The 11,038-nt window shown below is 38.8% G+C and overlaps 1 protein-coding gene across 1 annotated transcript in view; it reads right to left on the reverse strand.

Moving 5' to 3' along the window:
- Nucleotides 1-11,038, reverse strand: part of ARSB (arylsulfatase B) — a 176,982-nt gene that overhangs the window by 60,270 nt on the left and 105,674 nt on the right. The window contains exon 6 of the mRNA XM_010847636.1: nucleotides 2,359-2,429. Within this exon, the coding sequence (XP_010845938.1) occupies nucleotides 2,359-2,429 (71 nt within the window). The remainder of the gene's footprint in view (nucleotides 1-2,358; nucleotides 2,430-11,038) is intronic.

Consider the following 11,038-nt stretch of genomic DNA (forward strand, 5'->3'; position numbering starts at 1 on the left):
CCAGCTTGTGCTTCTTCCAGCCCAGCGTTTCTCATGATGTACTCTGCATATAAGTTAAATAAGCAGGGTGACAATATACAGCCTTGTTGTACCCCTTTTGCTCATGCTCAAGCTGATGATTTGGCCTTGAGTTTTCTGGAAGGAGGTTCTGACACTCTCAGGTAAGAATGGGGCAATAACAGCACTACGCTGACGGTTACAGGGAGGCTCAGAGATGGGTTCTTCTTTTATAGATGGGAAAGCTGGGGCTCGGAGAGGGAACTGGCTTTTCAAAGATGGGGTCTCCTTTTTTTTTAAACATTTAGTGTTAATTGAAGGATAGTTGCTTTAAATATTGTGTTGGTTTCTGCCATACATCAACATGAATCAGCTATGGGTACACACACGTGTTCCCTCCCTCTTGAGCCGCCCTCTACAATTTTCACTTTTCAAAAAGATCTAAAAGGAAGTAATAACAAAGCTGAAAAAAATGTAAAAACCACTCAGTATTCTGTAATAACCTATACGAGAAAAGAAATCAAAAAAGAACAGATACATGTACACGTATGGGCTTCCCAGGAGGCTCAGTGATAAAGAATCCACCTGCAACGGAGGAACATGGGCTCGACCCCTGGGTCGGGAAGATCCCCTGGAGGAGGAACTAGCAGCCCGTTCCAGGATTCCTCCCAGGATAATCCGATGGACAGAGGAGCCTTGGTTGGGGGTCGGGGTGCTATAGTTCATAGGGCTGCAAAGAGTCAGACACGGCAGAAGCGACTGAGTGTGCAAGCACATATGTACAACTGAACCAGCGGCTGCACGCCCAAAATCAACACAACATTGTAGATCAAGCACATCTCACTCTAAAATAAAAATTAAATTTTAAAAATGTAAAAATTATTCTCAACTTGCACCCAGCCACTATTTTAAAAGAGATTGCATTGAACCCATAGATAAGCTGAGGGGATATTGTCATCACAGCAATATTTCTTAATTAATCACCTATTTTATACATAGTATCAATTGTGTATATATGTCAATCCCAATCTCCCAGTTCATCCGTCTCCTATTCCCCCTCGGGGTCTATATGGTTGAGCTCTATATCTGTGTCTCTGTTTCTGCTTGGCAAATAAGATAACCTATATCATTTTTCTAGATCCCACATATATGTAGCAATATATAATATTTGCTTTTCTCTGACTTAATTTTTTTCTTTTTAATTTATTGTTTTATTGAAGGATAATTGCTTTACAGAATTTTGCTGTTTTCTGTCAAACCTCAACATGAATCAGCCATAGGTGTACATATATCCCCTCCCTTTTGAGCCTCCCTCCCATCTCCCTCCCCATCCCACCCCTCTAGGTTGATACAGAGCTCCTGTTTGAGTTTCCTGAGCCATACGGCAAATTCCTGTTGGCTATCTATTTTATATATGGTAATGTAAGTTTCCATGTTACTCTCTCCATACATCTCACCCTCTCCTCCCCTCTCCCCATAAGTCTATTCTCTATGTCTGTTTCTCCATTGCAAACACATTAAAAGATGCTCAACACTGCTCATTATTAGAGAAATGCAAATCAAAACCACAATGAGATATCACCTCACACCAGTCAGAATGGCCATCATCAAAAGGTCTACAAACAATAAATGCTGGAGAGGGTGTGGAGAAAAGGGAACACTCTTGCACTGTTGGTGGGAATGTAAATTGATCACAGCCACTATGGAAGACGGTATGGAGATTCCTTAAGAAACTGGGAATAAAACCACCGTATGACCCAGCAATCTCACTCCTAGGCACATACCCTGAGGAAACCAAAATTGAAAAAGATACACATACACCAATGTTCACTGCAGCACTATTTACAATGGCTAGAACACGGAAGCAACCTAGATGCCCATCGACAGATGAATGGATAAAGAAGTTGTGGTACATATACACAATGGAATATTACCCAGCCATGAAAAGAATGCATTTGAGTCCGTTCTGATGAGGTGGATGAAACTAGAACCTATCATACAGAGTAAAGTGAGTCAGAAAGAGAAAGATAAGTATCATATTCTAACGCACATATACAGAATCTAGAAAAACGGTACTGAAGAATGTATTTATAGGGCAGCAATGGGTTCTCCTTTTATAGATGGGAAAGCTGGGGCTCGGGGAGGGAACAGGCTTAGAAGGTCACATAGCTCATTAGCAGCATTCACCGTGTCTGTGAACAAAGCCCAGGGACACTGGTGGCACAGGTGCCATGGAGAAATGTTCACTTTTACAGCGAACTCAAGTGGAGAAGGAGAAGTAGGCTAGACAGCCACTGGGCAATAAAACCATCTTTGTAAGCCAAAGAGACGTGAGTTAGCAGCAATAAACAACGTACTCACATGGTGCAGTATCTACAAAGTTTGGGTCGATATTGTGCAGCAGCTCCATTCTGGGGGACGGGCTTCCTTCACTGAAAAAGAATTTTTTAGAAAATGTTAATTTCCTCTTTCAAATGGGTATGAGTAACTGCAATACTTCCTTTCCTTGTACTTATAGGAAATAACAAAACCGCCAGTTAACAACTCTGTCATGAATTCAGAGGCCTCCAAAATCTGTGGTTGTGCATCTTCAAGTAGTCATCGCTTGTCTACATTGTCACAATGACTGAATGTCTACATAACAACTTCAGTGTCAAGCATGTGACCATTACAAAGATGAGTTCTGTGACCCTTTGCAATAAATAATGTGACTGTACTTAAACATGACCATTCGTTACAGCAGTGAAATGAGAACTCTAGTGTAGGCTCCACACTGAGCACTCACAGGGAAAGGAAGAAACAGCATCTGCTAAGATGGCAGTGCCCATATCACAGATGCAGCCTTTTAAATGAGCCCATATGAGAAAAATGAGTGTCTTCTGCATCTAAATTTATAGTGTGAAACTTACATGCAATATAAATACATATGAAATAGTTATATCTCTTTAAGACATTTTATTTTTTATTTTTTTAATTTATATATATTTTTTTACTTTACAATATTGTACTGGTTTCGCCATACATCAACATGCATCCGCCATGGGTGTACACGTGTTCCCCATCCTGAACCCTCCTCCCACCTCCCTGCCCATACCATCTCTCTGGGTCATCCCAGTGAACCAGCCCCAAGCTTCCTGTATCCTGCCATATGTGCAAGTGCAATCACAACTCACATTAGTGTTGAAAACAAACTTGGAAAGCAGTTCAACCTGCTCATGTTTCAAATGAGAAAGATACATAGTAAGTTATTGGCCAAATATTTGGTTGTGAGTGTTTTTTTTAAAAATTGGGAGCATAAACATCACCAGTTGTACACAAGGTGTGCAAAAAGCACCCAGATCACTTTGCTCGTATAGATCCAGCCTTATGGAAGAAGTTCTTAGACATAACTTCAATCGTTGGGAGACTCCAAAGGACTACTTGATAATACAACATAATGTTGCAAAATACTACTAATACTACAGGATTTGTCCACATCTGAATAACCAATAAAGCCCCTAATGTAACCAAGAATACATGCTTCAATGTCCACATACCAAACTCACAGTTAGTTGTCTACAGTAGTGGTTTAGGATTTCAAGTACTCGTAAATTTTCAAAAAATCTGGGTTGTGAACGGCAATGTTATACTTGCCAAGCGTGGAAAACTTAAAACAAACCTCATGAATAAAAAACAAAACCAAAAAAACTTTCAACTATCATCACCATCCATTATTTTACAAAATAAAGGTAATTTTAATGGCAACAAAAGTTAGGACAAATACAGTCTCAGAATAAGAAACAATCCTTTAAAGTGAATATATTTAACTTCAGGATTCTATAAGATTTCCTTTTTCCTCTCTACTCCATAAAAGCCTCTAACTAGAGAGTGGGAGGAAAACATCCAAGGATGCTTCTAGGCCTGGGGGCAGCTCTGTGCATGTGTGGGGGCTATTTCCTGGGGCTTCTCATTTTCTTCCTGACACATTTAACTAATGACCTGTATATCATGGAGACTGTCAACCAATCCAAAATGATAGGAACTAGGGTTTCATCCCAGAAGCTCTGAATATAAGTAGGGATGATAAGCAAAAAAAAGATGAAGATAAGCAAATCTTAACAGAACGGTGATGTCTAATTTGTGAGGTTAAAAAAAGCAAGCAAACAGAGCTAAAATCTGGTTGATAAAAATAGCAAGTAAGTCAGGAGGGGAAATCAGAATAAAAACATTTGAAAGTCTTTGTATTATTTGGAAGAGGATACAATTGTACATTAAATTTAGATTTTAGTAAAGTAAAATTTACATGTTGAAATTTTAGGTAACTTAGAAACAAAGGTATGACTTTTCTGGACTAAAACAAAACAGAATTCATTCAATCCAAAAAAAAAAAAAGACAAGAAAGAAGGTGGAGGAACTTTCAGATTTCTCATCTTTATAAGTAGAGCTCACTGGAATATCCCAAAGTACTAGGCATGGTTAAATAAAAGATATTTTTTCCAATAATTTTTAAAGGGAATTTATCTGTATATCAGGAGAAGGCAATGGCACCCCACTCCAGTACTCTTGCCTGGAAAATCCCATGGATGGAGGAGCCTGGTAGGCTGGGGTCCATGGGGTCGCTAGGAGTCGGACACGACTAAGCAACTTCACTTTCACTTTTCACTTTCTCACATTGGAGAAGGAAATGGCAACCCACTCCAGTATTCTTGCCTGGAGAATCCCAGGGATGGGGGAGCCTGGGGGGCTGCCATCTTGGGGTTGCACAGAGTCGGACACAACTGAGCAACTTCACTTTCACTTTATCTGTATATCATTCATTTCATTTTTTCATTATTCAGAAGAGCCACAGATACTGCAAAATAATGAAACTTAATAGCAAGAGATGAATTTTGAAACTAAAGGTTATGAGTAATCCCAGTGATGAATTATGTGCTGGGGAAAATCATCGCAGGTAGAATCTCATGATACAGACAGGAGTGAAAAAACCAAAAGTCAACCAACCTTTTTAAGTCATGTATGTAGTGATGCTACTTTTTAAAATCTACTAATCAGGATATTTTGATAAGGACGTGGTCAGAGATATAAGCCAAGGAAATACAAAATAAGACAAGTGATTTAAACAATAACCAAATACCATTAGAGACTTCAAGTTATTAAATAAGTCAAGAAAACTACATGTACATTTAAAGGAACTGAATTATCATAAATCTTGGGTTGCATGTGTGCTAAGTCTCTTCAGTGATGTCTGACTCTTTGAGACCCTATGGGCTGCCAGGCTCCTCTGTCCATGGGATTCTCCAGGCAAGAACACTGGAGTGGGTTGCTATGCCCTCTTCCAGGGGATATTCTTGACCCAGAGATCGAATCCATGTCTCTTAAGCCTCCTGCATTGGTAAGCAGGTTCTTTACCACTAGGGCCACCTGGGAAGCCCAAACTTTGGGTTCAGTTCAGTTCAGTCGCTCAGTCGTGTCCGACTCTTTGCGACCCCATGAATCGCAGCACGCCAGGCCTCCCTGTCCATCACCATCTCCCGGAGTTCACTCAGACTCACGTCCATGGAGTCAGTGATGCCATCCAGCCATCTCATCCTCTGTTGTCCCCTTCTCCTCCTGCCCCCAATCCCTCCCAGCATCAGAGTCTTTTCCAATGAGCCAACTCTTCGCATGAGGTGGCCAAAGTACTGGAGTTTCAGCTTTAGCATCAGTCCTTCCAAAGAAATCCCAGGGCTGATCTCCTTTAGAATGGACTGGTTGGATCTCCTTGCAGTCCAAGGGACTCTCAAGAGTCTTCTCCAGCACCACAGTTCAAAAGCATCAATTCTTCAGTGCTCAGCTTCCTTCACAGTCCAACTCTCACATCCATACATGACCACAGGAAAACCATAGCCTTGACTAGATGGACCTTTGTTGGCAAAGGTTACCCCACATCAAAATATAAGAAGTTATTAAAATCCTTAGACAAGCTCATGTACCTATTCCCTGGGGCTAGTCCTTTGGAAAGTGATGGATTTTAGAAATATCTCCAGGTGGATTTTTTAAAAATGCATACATACATGTAAAGGGAAGATGGTGATAATGAAAATATGATAAAATGTACACCAAACTATTAGCTGGGACGGGGGGATGGGTTGGGACACTACAAGACTTTCGACAGTGCTTTATACAGCTGCATGCATCATTATTGTCATCAGAAAAATTTTAAGATTCTTTTTAAGGTAGTATATAGCTTGTGAACATTTTTATTATTTCATAAAGACTTTAAAAAGCATGAAAAGAGAAAACTCAGATAGTTTACAGAATTGGGAAATTTAAAGACAGGAAAATGACCCATGGTCATGTTGTACCTGCAGTATTTAAACACATTAGTTGATTTTTGGAATTTAATTGCACGCCACTCACTCATGCTATCACATACTGGTAATAACTGATCATGTGATTTCCCTCTCAGTATGTAGAAATGTCCTGGTACGTTTAAGATCAGACTTGCCTTTAACAAAAGGTAGAAAACACAGTAAAGGTATTATGGTCACTGGGTTGGTTCTCAAGTCTCAACACGTACATCACTTCTTTCATTTTGATAAAGGGTTCAGGGTTTCAGTGCCTAAGATGGAGGGAATAAGAGAAAAAAGAGAGGGAGATGTTAAGGAGAAAGGAGGGAGGCAGAAAAGCTGGAGGAGGAGGAGGAGGAGGAAAAGGGGCTGTGGGTTTCCTTTAACAGTTACGCATTAAGTTAGCACAGATCACTAGACCACTGACACACAGACACACACACAGATGCATACACACACACACACGCACACACACACCCCGACTCCTGAAGGCACAGAACCCATGTGGCTCATTTCAATGGAGACAAGCGTGCCGTATATTGATGCTGAAACAGAGCAGACTCAAGTCACCCGGGGAAGAGCACGTGGAGACTAAGGCTGGTGGAGGGGGATGAAATGAGAGATCACGAAGACCAACTCTGTGAGCTTTGTGACTCTGTCTAGGAGACACTTTAGAGTCATGATTCTGCAAAGACCAGTGAGGGTAGAGAGACTCCGGTCGTAACAAGGTGAGGCCCATTGTTGGCGAGGGGCGTCCTTCATGCCCAGGAAGAGCACCTCCCGCCCAGCTCAGCTCCCATTGCCTGTAAGCATTCAATCTCCCCAGAACTGGGACTGGACACCAATACTGGGACACTGGTACCCTGGTTATTGGGAAGGATTATCTATTGCTGAATTAATATATTAACACTCTTTTTTAAAGAGCAAAAAAACAGAAAAGTTCAGTAAGTAGCTGCTGAACATTTTGCGGTAGAATTTAAAAACACTCTTCTCTCAAGAACCACAGATCCTTGGCCACTTAAATTTGCATAGTCTCCAATAATCGTATATTATAAAAAGAGATCTCACTCTTGTACTTGGAGGGGAAAATGCTTGGTCATTTTTTTTTTTTTACTTTTTCAATGTCTTTTTAGGGCAAACCTTCCCTACTATTGTCTTACTCCCATTCCTTCCCTGCGCTTCTGGAAATTTTTGACATCAATGATCTCCATTTGTTTATGCATGTTCCTCAGTCCTCTATGTTGAAAACAAAATATATTTTATTTTAAAATACTTGTCTTTTCTTCTTTTTGCCACTAAATGTCCCCAAACAGTACGTTTATACCAGTTATTCTTAATTTGTATCACATTAAAATCACCTAGAAGCTTCTAAAATCCAGATGCTGTACCTCATACCAGTAGCATCACTGGGGGGTGGAACCCAGGCATCAGTATAACTCCCAGATGATTCCAACATGCAGCCAAGATTGCGAATCACTGACCTGGGGCAATGCTTCTCAAACTTTAGATAACTTGGGGCTTTTGTTAAATTGTGGATTCTGATTTACTAGAGCCAGGGTGAAGGCTGCCCAGGAATCTACATTTTTAACAGGGTCCCCAGTGATACTGGTCTGAGGACCACACTTTGAGTAGCGAGACTGGTGGAAATTTCCTGGAGTCCTCTTACTGGGATCTGAACTTTTCTAGAGTTTCCTAAATTAGAAGCTCATTTAGATTAGAGCTGATTCTAGAGCAGTGATTCTCAATCTTGGCTACACAATGCAATCACCTGGGGAACTTTAAAAAATACTGATGCTTGAGTTTCACCATAAGAGAACGATCTCATTGATCCGGGGTTCAGCTTGGGCATAAAGATTTACAAAAGTATCCAAGTTGATTATTTTGTCACATTAGCTTTACTGAAATATAACTTACAAACCATATGATTTATAATGTTTTCAAGGTACATCCATTTTATAGCATGTATCAGTACAACTACCTTTTAAATGGCTGAATAATAGTCATCATATGGATATATCATAATGTCTTTATTTACTCATCATTTTATGGCCATTTGAGTTGTTTCTACATTTTTTGCCTATAATGAATACTTATGTAAAGGATTTTGTATGGACATTTGTTTTAATTTCTCTTGGGGGTGTATCTAGGAGTAGACTTGCTACATCTACTTTATATATTTAAACTTTTAAGGACCTGCTAAACTAGTTTCCAAAGCAGCTGCACCATCTTACACTCTTACTAGCTATGTATGAGCATTCCAATTTCTCCCTATCCTCTTCTTAGTGGTACTTACAAATGTCTGTCTTTTTTATTACAGCCATCCTAGCTGGTATGAAGGGGTATTTCACTGGAGTTTTGATTTACATTTTCCTTCTCATGTGTATATTGATCATTTATACAACTTCTTTGGAGGAAATGTCTATTCAGATCCTTTGCTCATTTTAAAAATGGGCTATTCATCTGTTTATGATTGACTGCAAGTATTCTTAATATGTTCTGAACACAAGTCCTATATCAGATACATGATTTGCTAATATTTTCTCCAGTTCTGTGAGTTGTTTTTTTACTTTCTTGATAGTATCATTTGCAGAAAAAAAAGTTTAAAATTTTGGTTTAGAACAACTTATCTTTTCTTTTGTTGCTTTTTGGTATTTTTTTCTAAGAAACTGCCTAATCCAAAGTCACAGAGTTTTATTCTTATGTTTTCTTCTAAAACTGTTATAATTTTAGTTGTTACTTTCATGTCTATGATCCATTTTAAGTTAATTTCTGTGTATTCTGTGAGGTAGGAATTTAATTTCATCCTTTTGCATGTGAATATCTAGGTATCCCAGTAATATTTATTGAAAAGATTATTCTTCCCAATTGAACTATATTGGCATCCTTGTCAAAAACACAACTGATTCTCCCAATTTAAAAGTGGGAAGAAGAACTGATTAGACATTGTCCCAAAGAGGAAATGCAGGTGGTCAACAGGCGCATGAAAAGATACTCAACATCGATAATCATTATGGAAATGCAAGTCAAAATCACAACGAGATATCACTTCACACCTGTCAGAATGGCTATTATCAAAAAGAATACAAATAACAAATCTGGTGAGGATACAAAGAAAGGGAACCCTCATACACTTGTGGCAAGAGTGCAAATTGGTACAGTCATTGTGGAAAAGAGAATAGAGGTTTCTCAAAAACTAAAAACAGAACTACCATATGACCCAGCAAATTTATGACTGCCAAATATGGAAGTAAGTTTTCACCATCACATGGATGAATAAAAGAGATGTGGTAGATATACATAATGGAGTACTATTCAACCCTAAAAAAGAGAGACATTTTGCCATTTGTAACAACATGGATGGACCTGAAAGGCATTATGCTAAGTGAAGTGAGACAGAGAAAGACAAATACTGTATGATACCATTCTGTGTGGAATCCTAAAAAGTACAGCGCTTCAGCAAGTGGTGCTGGGAAAGCTGGACAGCTGCATGTAAATCACTGAAGTTCGAATACTCCCTCACACCACACACAATAATAAACCGAAAATTCCTTAAAGACTTAAATAGAAGACATGATACCATAAAATTCCTAGAAGATAATATAGGCAAAGCATTCTCTGATATAAATTGTACCAATATTTTCTTAGGTCAGTCTCCCAGGGCAGTGAATGAAAGCAGAAAGAAACAAATGGGACCTAATCAAACTTATAAGCTTTTGCAGCAAAGAAAACCATCAATAAAATGAAAAGACAACCTATATAATAGGAGAAAATATTTGCAAATGATGCTACTGACAAGGGCTTAATTTCCAAAATATACAAACTCAGTATATAATTCAGTAACAAAAAACCAAACAATGTAATTGAACAATAGGCATAAGACCTAAATAGATATTTCTCCAAAGAAGACATAAAAATGGTCAATAGGCACATGAAAAAATGCTCAATATCGCTAGTTGTTAGAGAAACACAAATCAAAACCACAATAAGGCATCACATCACACTGGTCAAAATGATTATCATTAAAACCTCTTAAGAATAATAAGTGTTAGAGAGGGTGTGGAGAAAAGCAAACCTTTCTACACTGCTGGTTAGAATGTAAATTGGTGCAGCCACTATGAGAAACAGTATAGAGGTTCCTTAGAAAGCTAAAAATAGAGTGGCAATACGATTCAACAATCCCGTGCCTGGGCATATATCCTGAGAAGATGAAAGCTCTAATTCAAAAAGATAGCAGCCCAGTGTTCATAGCAGCACTATGTATGATAGCCAAGACGTAGAACCAACCTAGTGTTTACTGAGAGATGAATACATATGTACATAAACAAAATGTGGCATATGTGGATATGTATTACACAACAGAATATTACATAGTCATAAAAAAGAATGAAATAATGCCATTTGCATCAACATGGATACCATACTAAGTGAAGTAAGAAAAGACAAAAATGTGATATCACTTATACGTGGAATCTAAAAAATTATACAAATAAATTTATATACAAAACAGAAACAGACTCACAGACACAGAAAAAATATTTATGGTGACTAAAAGGGAAAGGGGTAAGGAGGGGTCAATGAGGAGTTTGGGACTGTTAGATACAAACTACCATCGTGTAGTCAAGGCTATGGTTTTTCCTGTGGTCATGTATGGATGGGAGAGTTGGACTGTGAAGAAAGCTGAGCGCCAAAGAATTGATGCTTTTGAACTGTGGTGTTGGAGAAGACTCTTGAGA

The sequence above is a fragment of the Bison bison genome, unplaced genomic scaffold (assembly GCF_000754665.1).
Source record: "Bison bison bison isolate TAMUID 2011002044 unplaced genomic scaffold, Bison_UMD1.0 scf7180017864252, whole genome shotgun sequence".
Taxonomy (NCBI): Eukaryota; Metazoa; Chordata; class Mammalia; order Artiodactyla; family Bovidae; genus Bison; species Bison bison.